Genomic DNA, 14098 nt, shown 5'->3' on the forward strand with positions numbered 1-14098 from the left:
CGGAGCAACCTCCTTTATTACACTAAGGACCCATACCCAGGGGCCATTATGGCCCTTGCCTGGCTAATTAAAAAATGTGGAATTCCCCAAACTCACAATAGTATGGAGGTGTCACCCTCATTCCTTGATGCAGCTTTTGCTGGGATCAGCTATTTCTCCAGGGATTTTTCCCTCTAGCTTCCTTATACTGAGCCAAACCATTTGCACATCTAGTTCAATGTTGTCCAAGTTGACTGGCAGTGGCTCTCTCCCAGCCTGGAGATGGTGGCAATTGAACCTGGGACCTTCTGCATGCAAGGAAGATGCTCCACCACTGAGCTAAGATGCAGCTACCTCCAGGTTGTTGAGAGATGCCTGTTTCCCACTTGTGTCCCCCTGCCCCACTTCTTCTTCCACAGCGCACGGCTTCTGCTGCAACCATAGAATTAGGGCTGGGAAGTTTGAAACACACATACCACAAAAGGGGGAGCATTTTGGCTGAGTCCTTCTAGCAGCAGTGGGAAAGCAGAACAGCTCAGAGGAACAAAGGAACCCTTCTCTATTCATGACACTCGACTTTTGCTGGCAGGGAACAAGGGAATGAGGAAGAAAGAGAGAGAAAAATAGACACAAGAGAGAATGAAAATGTCCAGCACCAGGATTCCAGCTGCCTTTAATGAGAGAGATCTGTCCTCCCTTCAGGGAAAGGAATGGGGGCTAATGGGATAGCATAGGGAAGGAGGGCAGGACTCCTGGGTTCTCTAAGTGGGAGCAGTGAGGTGACAGGGGACTAGAGCAACAGGGGGGTGTTGGGAACTGAGGTTCTGAGCATTCGGGGTAGGGGTGGGGGCAAGGAAGAGCCTGACATCAGAATTAAAAATCCACATGAAGGAAAAATTCATGATCAGGGGCCAGCAGGAGCAGAGATACTTTTACGTCAGATTTTTAAATTCAAGTACATTTGGCAGGCAAAATTCATGAGTAGGAGACACAATTCCTGCTTGTGTTTGCTCACAGATCTTTCCTGGAAATTCCCTGTGGATTCTCTGTATTCTAACGTACCGTTTCCACACACCCCCACTTGGGTGTTTCCCTCCCATATGTATTCTTTTACAGACAAAGAGAAAAAGCCCACATTAGAATCATGGTTGACAGCATGGTAGAATATTCTAGTGGTTTAAAGTGGAGGTACTGGAGAGTCATTAAGAGAGGGGAAGTGGGGTGTCTTAACACTGGAGATGGCTGAGACTAGTGGTGTGCCTAAGACTGCAGATCGGTGTCTAAGAAGGTGGGTGTCTAAGATGCTGTGCGGGCATACAGATCCACCCATTCAACACATATGTACATGCTGTGATAAATATCTACTGACACACAGGTGTAAAACTAAGCCACTCATTTAAAAAAACATCCCTGGAGGAAATTAATGTTGATATAGAAACACACACACAGTCACACACACATATTTATTTATTTTTACATTTTCAGGTGTGTATATATTGAGGGCTGAATATGCCCCAATCCTAGGAGGAGAATAGCCCGGCTGAATCAAACCAGCATCCTTTCTGTTTAGCATCCTGCTTCCAGTAGCAGGCAAGCCAAAGGCTGCTGGGTGCTCACAAGGACATGAAGGCAGTGGCTTTCCTCTCTGATGTCACCAGCCCCTGTTCTTCTGAGGTATACTTTATATATGGAGGTTCCATTTCACTGCTGTGACAAATAAGCTGTTGCTGGCCCTCAGCTCCACTTTTTTGTCTAATCAGACTTTTTGTTAGAGCACCCTAGGGTAACAGCCATTGCTGCCTCATATGGTAGTGAACTCCATAGGTGAAAGATGAGCTCTTTGAAAAAGGATGTCCTGGCACCAGTCTTGAACCAATTTCTGAACAGTTTTACTGGGTGATCTTGAATTCTGTTCTTAAGAATGAATTTCCTCCTCTCTGCACAGTTAATAATTTTATGAATTTCTCTCATGTCCTACCCCACCTTCCTTTTTTCAGAACTAAAAAGTTCCCAGCTGAAAATGTAAGAAGAATTCTCTTGTGGGATTACCACCAAGAGCTACACAATCATACACTTTCCATTCTGTGCACAAACATTTGCTTGCAGATATGACTTTTTCACAAGCAAACGCTCACCAGAACAATCCACAGGTTTGTGATACACACATTATACAGTTGATATGAAAGTATGTTTCTAGGCTCTCGATTTCACCCAGGGCAAACAAAACACAAGCAGGTGTGTATACAGTGTGAAGAGAAATATACTAATCTGCACGTGTTTTCATACACATTTGCCAGGTGCTCCCCATTCACACAGGTGCTTGAATCCAGAGATTTCTGCATACACATTTTTCCTCAGTCTCTCTCTCTCCCTGCACCCCACTCCTCTTCCGTCTCTCTCATGCTCTCTCTCTCCAGCTCCAGTATGGGAGCTTGTGCAGGAACAGTGTGTTCTTTGTAGATGTGGGAACATCATGTTACAGAAGATGTGCAAAATTATCACTTGAGCCCCCTAATCATTCCAACGCAATTAAAACTGCCACAGCAGCAGCCGGTGCAACAACCATCAAAAAAGCCAGGCCTACAACCAAGGTAGAAGCTAGAAAATGTACATCCCAGACGACACCTGGAAGTGTAATGAAACGTTACACTACTCAAACCTATCTGGATCGACTTTGTTCCTGATGTGTGCATCGCTTGACTTCTTTGTTTTGATTTGTCCTCTCCACTCAGGAATTCCAGGCTTCCAGCTGATCCAAATGACATGCTCTCACCTGCATGCCTTCAGGATTTTTCTTTTTAACCTGACATGACTTGAGCCTCAGCACTTTTATCTTCCCCAGAAGCCTCACTTCTTGAGGCAGGCTGTGTAAAGGCAGGCTGCATTTGCTCAGGATTTAGGGAAGACACCCTGTGCACATTTAGAGGCCCTTTTCTCTATTGTTCACTCTTCCAGGATGGACCTTGCATTGAAAGCAGGCTCTAGGGCTGAGGCTTGGCTGAGCCCTGTCACAAGATAAATCCTGGAAGTCCAGCACCCAAAATTCCCCTGCTTTGGCCCACCAAATTTGACTCAATCCCAGAAAACCCCTCATATTTTGATTCCAGGCACCCCTTGCTTTAATGCAGAAGGCAGCCCTCATAAGCCCCTGAAGGTCCTGAATTGTCCCTCCCTCCAAATGGTGTGTTCTCCTCTTCCACCCCCACCTGGCAGCGGCATTTCCTGGGAGGTATTGGATGTGGTAGGTGGAAGCTGGCTCCCGAGGAAGGGAAGGAAAGCCCATTATGTTTATTGCCCCTATATGAGGAGGAAAGTGGTACCATCTGGCCTTGGGGGTCTCTGTGGCAGTGAATGGGAAAGAGAGTGATTCATTTATTCCTCTTCCCCACCCCATGGTGGTTGCCATTGGCAGTTGCTGCCTAGTGAAATTCATGTCTCCCTGCTTTTTAAATACTTTGTTAATTGCTTTTTCGGATACGCTCTGCTCCTCACGAATGAGGCCAGAATAACTATTATGCCCTGGGAAGCAGGATTTTTGGGTTCACTGGAAGAACCTAGCGAGCTATACAGTGATGGGAGAGTTGGGGGTTGGCCATGCAAGAGTCTGCAGTCTACTGAGTCGGAACATGGGGAGGGGGACTGGCAGGAGGAGGCACAAAGGGGGCGCCTGGCTCTTTGGAAGATCAGAAGGGGAAGGATAGCATTTTGTTAATTAATCTATAGATGGGACAGGGTTTCTCTGGAGCTGGGCTTCTTGGCTTTCCCCCATTCCAAGCTTTCTCCCCCTTGTGCAGTTCCACAGGAAGGGTGGAATTGGTTTGTTTGTTCACCTCTGAGGACCAGATGGAAAACAACATGCCGTGAGCTGGAAAGCCACTGCTAATAGCACATTTTAAATGCATATCATTTTCATACAGTTTATGTGGATGTGGCAGGTGCCAAGCAGCAGTCAACAGGGGTGCTGTGCTTATTCTATGCTAATCTTGGAAATAGCATAAGTTGAACAGCGAGAAAAAAGATGTAAGGCGGCCATAGGTCAGTGACTTGGACAGGGGAAACAGCGGGGAGGGAGGGCACCATCCCATTCTCTGGAGATTTCTTTGCAACCCTCTAAATGAAAAAAGAGAAAAAAGGACGCTTTTAATGTGAATTGTCCTCATATGAATAGAGATTTGTGTTCCTGAGTCTTTTGATTTGCCTGAATGCTTCAACAGCCCGATTAGAATCATGTTGTCTCTTCAAAAAAGAGATGGGATTGTCAGGATTCAAACAAGCTGGAGGCCACAAAACATGCCACCCTTTCTCTGGAGAAGACAAAGCTGAATCTGCATGCAGACCAAATGACTCCCACTTTAGCTAACTACAGGCCTGGTTACCACAACTCGCACTCAGACCTTGAATACATTCTTCCTGAATGGAAAACCAGAGGCACAGACTATTGGTCAGACAGGCGCCTCTGAAGAAAGCAAGGGAAGCAATGGGGGGCAGGGGGAGGGAAATAGCTGTAGCTCAGCGATAGAAGAAACACATTGAATATAAAATGTCCTAGTCCCATTGATGTCTGGCAGCTCCGGGTAGGGCTGGGAAAGACCCTGCTCTCAGAAATCCCAACTAGCAACTGGCAGTTAGCACAAGACTGAGCTAGATGGATCAGTGGCCTGGCTTGGTGAAAGATTTGCCCCAATTCGCTGGAGTAGAACTGATCAAACGTGGAGCCACAGCACTTTAGTGAGATGCCACAAGTTAGGCAGGGTCTTGTCAAATCCAGACTCAGCAGCCACAAACCTGACAGTACAAACTGGGGAGGAAGAAAGCGCTCGCTGGATTCAGAGCAGACTTATCCTAGCTGCCTGTTTTATGAAAGTCTGGGCCAGAAAGTCTCACAGCACTGTGAGAAATGCAGAAATCATCCACAGCTGTAATTGTCTACAAAGCTTTTAAACATGTCCCTAAACACTCTTCAACTGATAGGGAGTTATGTCCACCTGTGGATAAAGTGTTTTTTTTTTTAAAAAAAAAACCCAGTGTGAACAGGAAGGGACTAAATACCAATCCTGAGGTTACACTGCCCTCTGTTGTCCACAAAGGAGACTGCAGATGAAGAAAAGACAAACCACTTTTTCACTCTTTAGGGGTGCTTTCAGACTCTCATTATTTTGGGGTGGGATTCAGCAGTGGGCTTTCAAATTTCAGTGGTGTCCTGTGCAACACCAAAATTTGACACCCCCTGCCTTCTGTTTTAAGTAACTGTTCTGACACCCCCTGCGGTACCCTCTCTGCTTGGCACTGTTCAGTGAGGAACACTTCACAAATGATGAAACTCCTGCATGGGAGTCACTGCTGCCTAGGCATTTCTGTGAAGTGTGCATAGGTTGTCATGCATTATGATTCTAAACATGTGACATATATGCACATGTTGTGGGAAGACATGATTCGCTGCAACTTCCCACTACATGTAGATATGTTGCATTGCATACATATGATTATGATTATGATTGTAATTTTCATTGAACTGTTTGTTCCAAACCACTTTTACTATTATATTTTACATCAAGTATCTAAATTTGAAAATTGGGAGGGGGCAGCAAAAATTACATCCAACAGGACAGGAACAGATATATGCAGACATATCTAATGTGCGCGCGCGTGTGCATCACCCTTAATAACTGGCTACACCAAGACAATTAAACTAGCTTAATTTTTTATTACCAATATGCCATCATAACTGAGGGGGAAAGGGCAGGTCTTTGGGGAGCTTTGTAGTTTTGCAGAAATTCCACTAGCTAGTAACAGTGCCCTCGGCTGGGCCCAGGGCCTCCTACGAAGCACAGCTGCCCCTACCAGAGCCAAGCTTTTTTCTGCCCACTTCCTAAAGACTTATTGAGACTCCATACCCAGTAACATTGCAGTATGTACCCCTCTCCTAGTTGAGCTGCCACCCCTTCCCCACAGCACAGGAAGAGAAAGACAGAATGCTACCAAACACAAACTCTGGAGAGTGGATTGGAACGAGCTCTTGTGATTACTGGGATGGGAAGTGGCTGCAGTGCAGGAGGGACAGGACCCGTAGCTCTCCAGTTGGACTCCCAATTCCTATTATCCTTAGCTAGCATGGCCAATGGTGAGGGATGATGGGAGTGGTAGTCTAGCAACCCCTAGAGCGCAACAGGTTTCCAGTCCCTGTTCTGGTGGATCAGATGGTTGGTTGGCATCCGTCTGTCTTGAAAGACCACCGCCTTTGGGGGTGAAGTCAAACCGCTGGACAGTTACAATGCTGTGGCTGTAGAGAATGATACAGGAGAGACATATTTTGTTGCATCTGACGCAGATGAAGGCATCCAGTTGTGCTATTGCAGATGCACCACGGTGTTTCTTCTCTCTGTTGCTCCTCCCAGTGGTCATTTCTCCTCTGGTCTCCAGGCACTGCAGTCGACTGCAAGGGATTCCCACAGGGTGGGGTTGATATTACCAGCCTTCACGTCATGTTTGCAGACACATTTGTAATGCAAAGATGATCTAGTACCTGAAGCCAGCTCCCCACAGAACATGTCCTTCGGGATCCTGCCATCTTCCATTTTGTGGACATGACCAAGCCAGCACAGATGTGCAAACACGCTGAGAATGTGAGCTTGGGAGAGCACATATTTGTTTGAGACTCTGTCCTGCCATGTGACGGCCAAAATCTTCCTGACACAGTGCATGTGGAAGATGTTGAAGCATTGCTCCTGTCATGTGTAAGTGGTGCACGACTCACTTCCATAAAGCAGCATGCTCAACAAGTAAGCCAGGTCAACCTTCATCTTGGTATTGGATGTAATAGCATCACATTCTCTCACACCCTTTAGGAGAGGCGAGCCATTGTCATAGCTCCCTTGCCAATACAGTGGTACCTCGGGTTAAGTACTTAATTCGTTCCAGAGGTCCGTACTTAACCTGAAACTGTTCTTAACCTGAAGCACCACTTTAGCTAATGGGGCCTCCTGCTGCCGCCGCACCGCCAAAGCACGATTTCTGTTCTCATCTTGAAGCAAAGTTCTTAACCTGAAGCACTATTTCTGGGTTAGCGCGGAGTCTGTAACCTGAAGCGTATGTAACCCGAGGTACCACTGTACGCTTGTCCAGCTCAGCGTCGATGGAGAGGTTGCTGGTTATGCTGGAACCCGGGTAGACAAAACCGTCTACCACCTCAAGCATGTCGTCACCAGTACTGATGCCTGGAGATTACCAAAAGTGTGTGTGTCGTCCACTCTCCTCCCCGTTTCAGTATGCATGCAAGCTATTATCTGCTGGTGTTTATTATGAAGTTTCCGTTCTAGGCTCTGGAACACCCTTCTGACCTTCCTAAGCTAGTGATTCCGCCCCTCGGCTCGGAAGCCAGAAATAGGAGCTGGAAGTCTCGCTGCTTTCTTCAGTCGAGTCCCAACCCTCCAGCTTGCCCTAACCCAGCCCAGCTGTGGGTGTGGCGAGACTTCCTCCGCCCCCTTTTGTGGCCTTCTTTCCCAGGAATCCTTACATCCACACACGCCAGCTTACTTAGATCAAAAGGGAAGAAGAAATAAAAACAAAAGAATCTTTTCCTCCCGATCACGCACTACCCACCCCCATCCTCCTGGGATCTGCTCCTGCTCCCAAAGGTTATATTCGTCTACTCTTTCCGCAGATTTCCCGCTAGGCAGCTAAGCAAATCTCTCCACAACACACCCGGAACACCATGAATGTATTCCGCTTCCTAGGAGACATCTCTCATCTATTAGCTATAATCATCTTGCTGCTGAAGATCTGGAAGACAAGATCATGTGCTGGTAAGAAAGAAGGCGTTCCGCTGCTCACTCTCTTACGTGGGAATGGAAAATGTTATTTATTTCCGGCCTGAAAGTGATCACATAACAATGGGAGACAACCTGTAATTGACTAGTTTACGCTTGTAATTTACTCATGCAATTACTTACTCTCCTTTCCTTTGAAGTCTGCAATCGTATGCACGTTTACCAGGGAGTAAGCCCCACTGGAGCTTACTTCTGAGTAACCTGCCACAGGATTGCATAGTGACAACTTAGCTTTATTTTTTAGCTATTGGTTTATTAAAATTAAGCAATTTCCCTTTATTTATTCCAGGTTTCTATTTCAGGAACTGAAAGACAGTCCTGTTGCAATTCTGTTTTTTTCCTGACTTGGAGATTTATGAAATGTGATTTTTAAAAATGTGATACTGGGTTTTGATAATAGAAAAGTTATTTCTTGCCTGTCGTTGAAACATCATGCACAACGAAATCTGTTTTCATAAGGAATGCAGAACCATATAGCTGGTTATTATTTGTTAAACCTTTCCTTTGCTAAATAGTACCTTCTCAAACTACAGACACTTGAGTCTATGGATGTTTACTTGAAGTCATGCCCCACGTTGCTCAGTGAGGATTACTTTTAGGTAACTGTGCATAAATTTTGCAACCTTAAAGATATGAAAATGCCCCCCCCCCTTTATCATTTTAAAAGTTTTCAGATAATAGATTTAAACATCCATTTCCATATCATCTTAAGAGTTCGTATAAACTTCAGTAATTAAGGAACTTTACTAATGTTGTGAGTTTGCTTTCTCTTGAACGATGCCCCTGACTCCATATAAGGCAGCTTCCTATGTTCCTAAATGTGTTTGGGAGTTTTTCTTACAGAAAAAAAATGATTTTGTTAAAGGTGGTGGCTGATTGTGGAATAATTTTTTCTATGTGTAGGATCTATGTATCTGTGTTGAATTCAACTTGTACTTTAAAAGATTACCATTCATCTTTTATAGCAATGCTTTATAACTAAAACATAGTATAGGAAGCTTGCTTTTAGGAAAGGTTACCTCCCCCTGCCAAAGTAGCATAGTTATCTTGGCCAGGCATGGGTTAATTGGCCTTTGGGGTGGGGAAGAAAGCTATAATGAGGGGGAATCAAAGTGGAAGTTTTAATTTTATCCTTTGTGGAATTCAGTGGGGAGAAGCTGGTTGCATGGAACTTGACAGAGGCTGGATGATGACGTGGAAGATAGTTCAGACTAGACTGGCAAAGTTTATTAGGTCTCCTCCTCCTGAAAAAAAAAAAGAATCTGGTTTTCTAGTTGTCTGGGTGGTCTGTAGAGAGTAAAAGGTTTGGGTGGACGGAAGCCAGAGGCCCTGCACATGTGTGGATTTCCTCAGGCCTGAATAGGAAACTTCCTCCTGCTGGGCAGAACAGGGAAAGGCCGTGGATTATATCATGCATTAGGCCCAGTCGGAGATGCATCCCAGCACACTACCATCCTGCCTCTGTAGCTCTTTTGGATTATTTTTATTCTGTGCCTATGTGTGGTATGCCTATGTATTTTTGTGTTGAGGCTTGAGCGGTTGTGAGGCTGGATGGTGAAATCCTGAAGAGTTTGCTGAATTCTTCATTATCTTTTAGTTGATCCTAATAAACATATTGATTACTATATTGCTTTTGAGTGTGTGTGTGTGTGTGTGTGTGTGTGTGTGTAAAATTATTGTGAATGAACATGGCTACTTTAAACGTTTGTTATTTCACAGAACCCTTGTGGTTATCTGTGAGTTTCACTGCCCTGTGCTTCTCTGTGCAGGGATTTCTGGGAAGAGCCAAATTCTGTTTGCCATTGTCTTCACCACTCGGTACCTAGACCTCTTCACCAACTACATCTCCTTGTACAACACTTCCATGAAGGTACTGGCTTCGACCGTGGGTTAGATGGGACTGGGTGGAAGGAGAGCATTAACAGGCTTGGATGAAGTGTGGGTCTAGCATAAATCAGAGAGAAAGGGAAATGTTTAGGTAGGAGAGAAGGCCTTGTTCTCAGCTTCTACCCCTCACTCTGCCTGAAACACCTTGACACCACAGTCAGTTACAGTAGTAGGAGATAGGATAAGGCGGGCTGCAATTCTGTGCCCACTTACCTGGGAGTAAGCCCCATTGAACTCAATACAATTTACTTCTGACTAGGTAGAGTTGCGCCGGGACGCGGATGGCGCTGTGGTTAAAACCTCAGTGCCTAGGACTTGCCAATCGCATGGTCGGCAGTTCGAATCCCCGCGGCGGGGTGAGCTCCTGTCTTTCGGTCCCACCTCCTGCCCACCTAGCAGTTCAAAAGCACCCCTAAGTGCAAGTAGATAAATAGGTACCGCTTTATAGCGGGAAGGTAAACGGCGTTTCCATGTGCTGCGCTGGTGCTGACTCGCCAGAGCAGCTTCGTCACGCTGACCACGTGACCCGGAAGTGTCTCCGGACAGCGCTGGCCCCCGGCCTCTTAAGTGAGATGGGCGCACAACCCTAGAGTCGGACACGACTGGCCTGTACGGGCAGGGGTACCTTTACCTTTACCTTTAGGTAGAGTTGCACTGTTCAACTGTGACATGTGCAGGCCTTTGTACTCAGAAGTAAGTCCTGCTGAGCTCAGTGAAGCTTATCTCCAGGTATGTGTGTGCAGGATGCAGTTGTAAAATGTTGATATAAGAGGAAGCAAACTTTTGAGTTCTGCAGGGCACTTCATCAAGCAGAATAATTATAGTCTAAGACTTTGAAGTCTTTCTGCCCCATATTTCTGGACAAGCTTAACGACAGCATATTATTATACCAGAAGGTTAAAAGCAAAACAGTGAACTAAAACTCTGAAAAAGAGTACTGAAAAGTAAGTTACAGAACGTACTGAGAAGATCTACAAGCATGGTGTACCACTTTTCAATGTGAGGCTAGTAGAATTAAGGAAAAGGGGGGAAATACATTGTTATAAGGGACTTGGGGTGCATGGGGGAGGTTGGTTGGATGCTAAAGAGGGCTTTTTAATCTAGAAATAAGAGAGGGACTATTTAATTTTTAAGACAGGTTTCCTAGGGATTCTCTGTAACAGTAGACTATAGGAGGGCTAGTTTACATTAAGACTTGGGGTGGTGGGGTGATAGTTGATCTCGGTAATCCCTCTTGATCTATTTTGTCTCCTATAGGTGGTTTATATTGCATGCTCCTATGCCACAGTGTGGATGATCTATAGCAAATTCAAAGCCACCTATGATGGCAACCATGACACCTTCCGAGTGGAGTTCCTGGTCGTTCCCACAGCAGTGTTAGCTTTCCTAGTGAATCATGATTTCACTCCCCTAGAGGTAATTTAATGTATAGGTTGGTCTTGTTTTGCACTAAGATCCAAGCCCCCAAACGGCTGTCTCATAAAACAGGGGAAGGCAATCTTTTTGGCTCCACGCATGCAGGGGTTTGTAGGAGCCACACGCTGGCAAATGTAGCAATAATAAAAATAATAATTTATTATTTGTACCCCGCCCATCTGGCTGGGTTTCCCCAGCCACTCTGGGCGGCTTCCATAGAAACCAAACATACACTAAAATATCACACATTAAAAACTTCCCTGAACAGGGCTGCCTTAAGATGTCTTCTGAATGTCAGGTAGTTATTTATCGCTTTGACATCTGATGGGAGGGCGTTCCACAGGGCGGGCGCCACTACCGAGAAGGTCCTCTGCCTGGTTCCCTGTAACCTTGCTTCTCGCAATGAGGGAACCGCCAGAAGGCCCTCAGCGCTGGACCTCAGCGTCCAGGCAGAACGATGGGGGTGGAGACGCTCTTTCAGGTATACTGGGCCGAGGCCGTAGCAAGATTCAGTCCCGCCTGTCCACATAGTAACGCATCCATACAGCAGTGTCTAGTTGCGTGTGCGCAAATGCACAAACCCATGGAGATGAAAGGTATGCAGGGTTGTCCCTCCCTGTGCATTTTACCCCCCAGCGTAATTGAGCCTCCCAGTCGGAAGTTTGGAAGGCAGGGGGTTTAAAATGCAGAGAAAGGCATGTAGAGGTGACCGTCCCGGTGCTGCTTTCTCTACATTAGGATGGCTGCGTCTGAAGCCCTTCACCCTATGCAACCAAATTCACTCTAGTCTAGGCTTGCCATATGTCAGGAAAATTCCTGATGTCATGGTTTTGGGGTGTAAAATGGCGTAAGGGGGAAATTTTGCTAAATTGGATGTATGACAATGTGATGGGGAATGCTGCGGAAACAGCACCAAAGTCACTGTTTTTGGGTGAGGCTTCCTTAAAAAAGGAAAGCTCAACAATTTTTAATTTTAATCTAATCTATCCCCCACTTCTTGGGTGATCAGCTGAGCAGTGGGAGAAAGTGCAGTGTTTCCTGGAGCAAAGCTACACAGGGAGCAGTCAGGGATCACCAACTTCTGGCATCATTTAGTGTTCTGGCCAAGGGATATCTTTCCATCTTATGTGTTGGCATTGACTTCTTGCACTTTGTCTTATTTTGTCTCGGTACTAATTCTCTATATATTTGTTTTCTCTTTTTAGGATTATAGGATTGGGCTTAGTTTTGTTTTCTAAAGCAACAAATAATATGTTCAACTGCACTTGTGTGCTTAGGCACAGACAAATAAACCTGAAGTTCATTATTCAAAATTTGTTCCAGTGAGGGGTGGATGGCATTCAAATGGGATTGTGATGTAGCTGAGACTATATGCTGCTCTGCCAAAAAAGAAATGCAGTTTGTTAAAAAAAGGAAAACATTTCCTATAATTGGAAGGGCAGAGGGACAGAATGGCTAGGACTAGAATATTTGTCCTCCAAATGTTGATGGACTACAGTTCCCATCATCCCTGACCATTGGCCATGATGGCTGGGACTGATGGGAGTTGGAGTCCAGCGATATCTGGTCTCTATTTCTGAATTAGGGAGTGGTTTGTATCTCTTGAGTGAGGTACAAGGTTTTGCACACAACACCCAAAGCAAATGCTAGTTCCAGGCAATCTAATGCAGGCTGCATCTACTCGTTGCAGTACTTCCAGTGGCTAATGATGTAAAAATGAGTTGGGGCAGATATACCCTTAATTTCTGTCCTGAATCTTGCTGTGTAATAGTAGAAAGTCCAAATAATTCACTTCTCAGCATCTAGAATTCTCAATTTTCCCTTCTTAAAATCCTCAAGCTAATGTTGGGATGGCAGCACAACTTTGAGGTTATTATGGACTGGCCCAGAGCTGTGCTTCATTGTCAGTAATATGTAAATTACAATCATATTGTATCTCTCTTGGATGCCTCCAGATTCTCTGGACTTTCTCCATCTATCTGGAGTCGGTGGCTATCTTGCCACAGCTCTTCATGGTCAGTAAGACAGGTGAGGCCGAGACCATCACAAGTCACTATCTCTTCGCCTTGGGTGTCTACCGTGCCCTCTACTTGTTCAACTGGATTTGGCGTTACCAGTTTGAGGGCTTCTTCGACCTCATTGCCATTGTGGCTGGCTTGGTGCAAACCATACTCTACTGTGATTTCTTCTACCTCTACATTACAAAAGGTATTTTGGAAATAACAGGGGTGGAAACTAATTTCTTTATGTGATCATGTGTATATACGATAAAATGGGAGGCTAGGATTCAAGGCTTCTAGAGTGGAGTGGAATTAGTACAATGAGTTGGGAGTCTATCTCAAGAAGATGCATATTTTATCTTGAATGAGCAGTGCTGCTGTCTTAAAGATCACTAGAGGGTGCTGTACAGCTAGTATCAGGCCTCCACCTCTGTAGCTTGGAAAGACTTATTGACGTTTTACTTATTGTAAATAGGCAACAAATTAATTAGCTTCTTAGTTCTTTCTCCTTGTAACTGGGAAGAGATGATACAGATAAATATTTCCCACACGAAGAAGTATAAATGCTAGGAACTTATCCAAATACAGTACTGTGAGCACATCTGGTCCAGCTCTGCCAAGTGAATTGGCCTACCAGGCATCTGGTTGTCAGTTACTTAGTGTACTGTGGTATTTTTACTTATGTAGGGGTGCCTGTTGGGTTTTCTGTCTCAAGAACAAAAATGACTTGGAATATATCTTGTAGGATGTTGAAAATTTAGGCATTTGTTGTTTTTTAAAGATAATGATAGGGTATATTTGGGCTGAGTGTATGTGTACACACATTTGCACACCAAATATTGCAGTGTGGAATGGTCCTGTTCCCTTCATGTACATCATATTGTGGTCATTGAGCACATGCGTAGATCCCATTGGGCTGTTATGGATTCCCTTCCTGAAATATTTTTTTCCTGCTTCTGCAAATCTCACGGTTCCCTAGCCTGCTACCTC

At 45.1% G+C, this 14098-nt stretch overlaps 1 protein-coding gene across 4 annotated transcripts in view; it reads left to right on the forward strand.

Moving 5' to 3' along the window:
- Nucleotides 1-14098, forward strand: part of KDELR1 (KDEL endoplasmic reticulum protein retention receptor 1) — a 126935-nt gene that overhangs the window by 109473 nt on the left and 3364 nt on the right. For all 4 annotated transcript variants that reach the window (XM_083584116.1, XM_083584117.1, XM_083584114.1 and 1 more), the window contains 4 exons: nt 7640-7781; nt 9575-9675; nt 10950-11108; nt 13064-13316. In XM_083584116.1, the coding sequence (XP_083440242.1) occupies nt 7691-7781; nt 9575-9675; nt 10950-11108; nt 13064-13316 (604 nt within the window). In that variant the 5' untranslated portion in view covers nt 7640-7690. The remainder of the gene's footprint in view (nt 1-7639; nt 7782-9574; nt 9676-10949; nt 11109-13063; nt 13317-14098) is intronic.

This window comes from Podarcis filfolensis (genome assembly GCF_964270895.1).
Source record: "Podarcis filfolensis genome assembly, chromosome: 13".
Lineage (NCBI taxonomy): Eukaryota > Metazoa > Chordata > Lepidosauria > Squamata > Lacertidae > Podarcis > Podarcis filfolensis.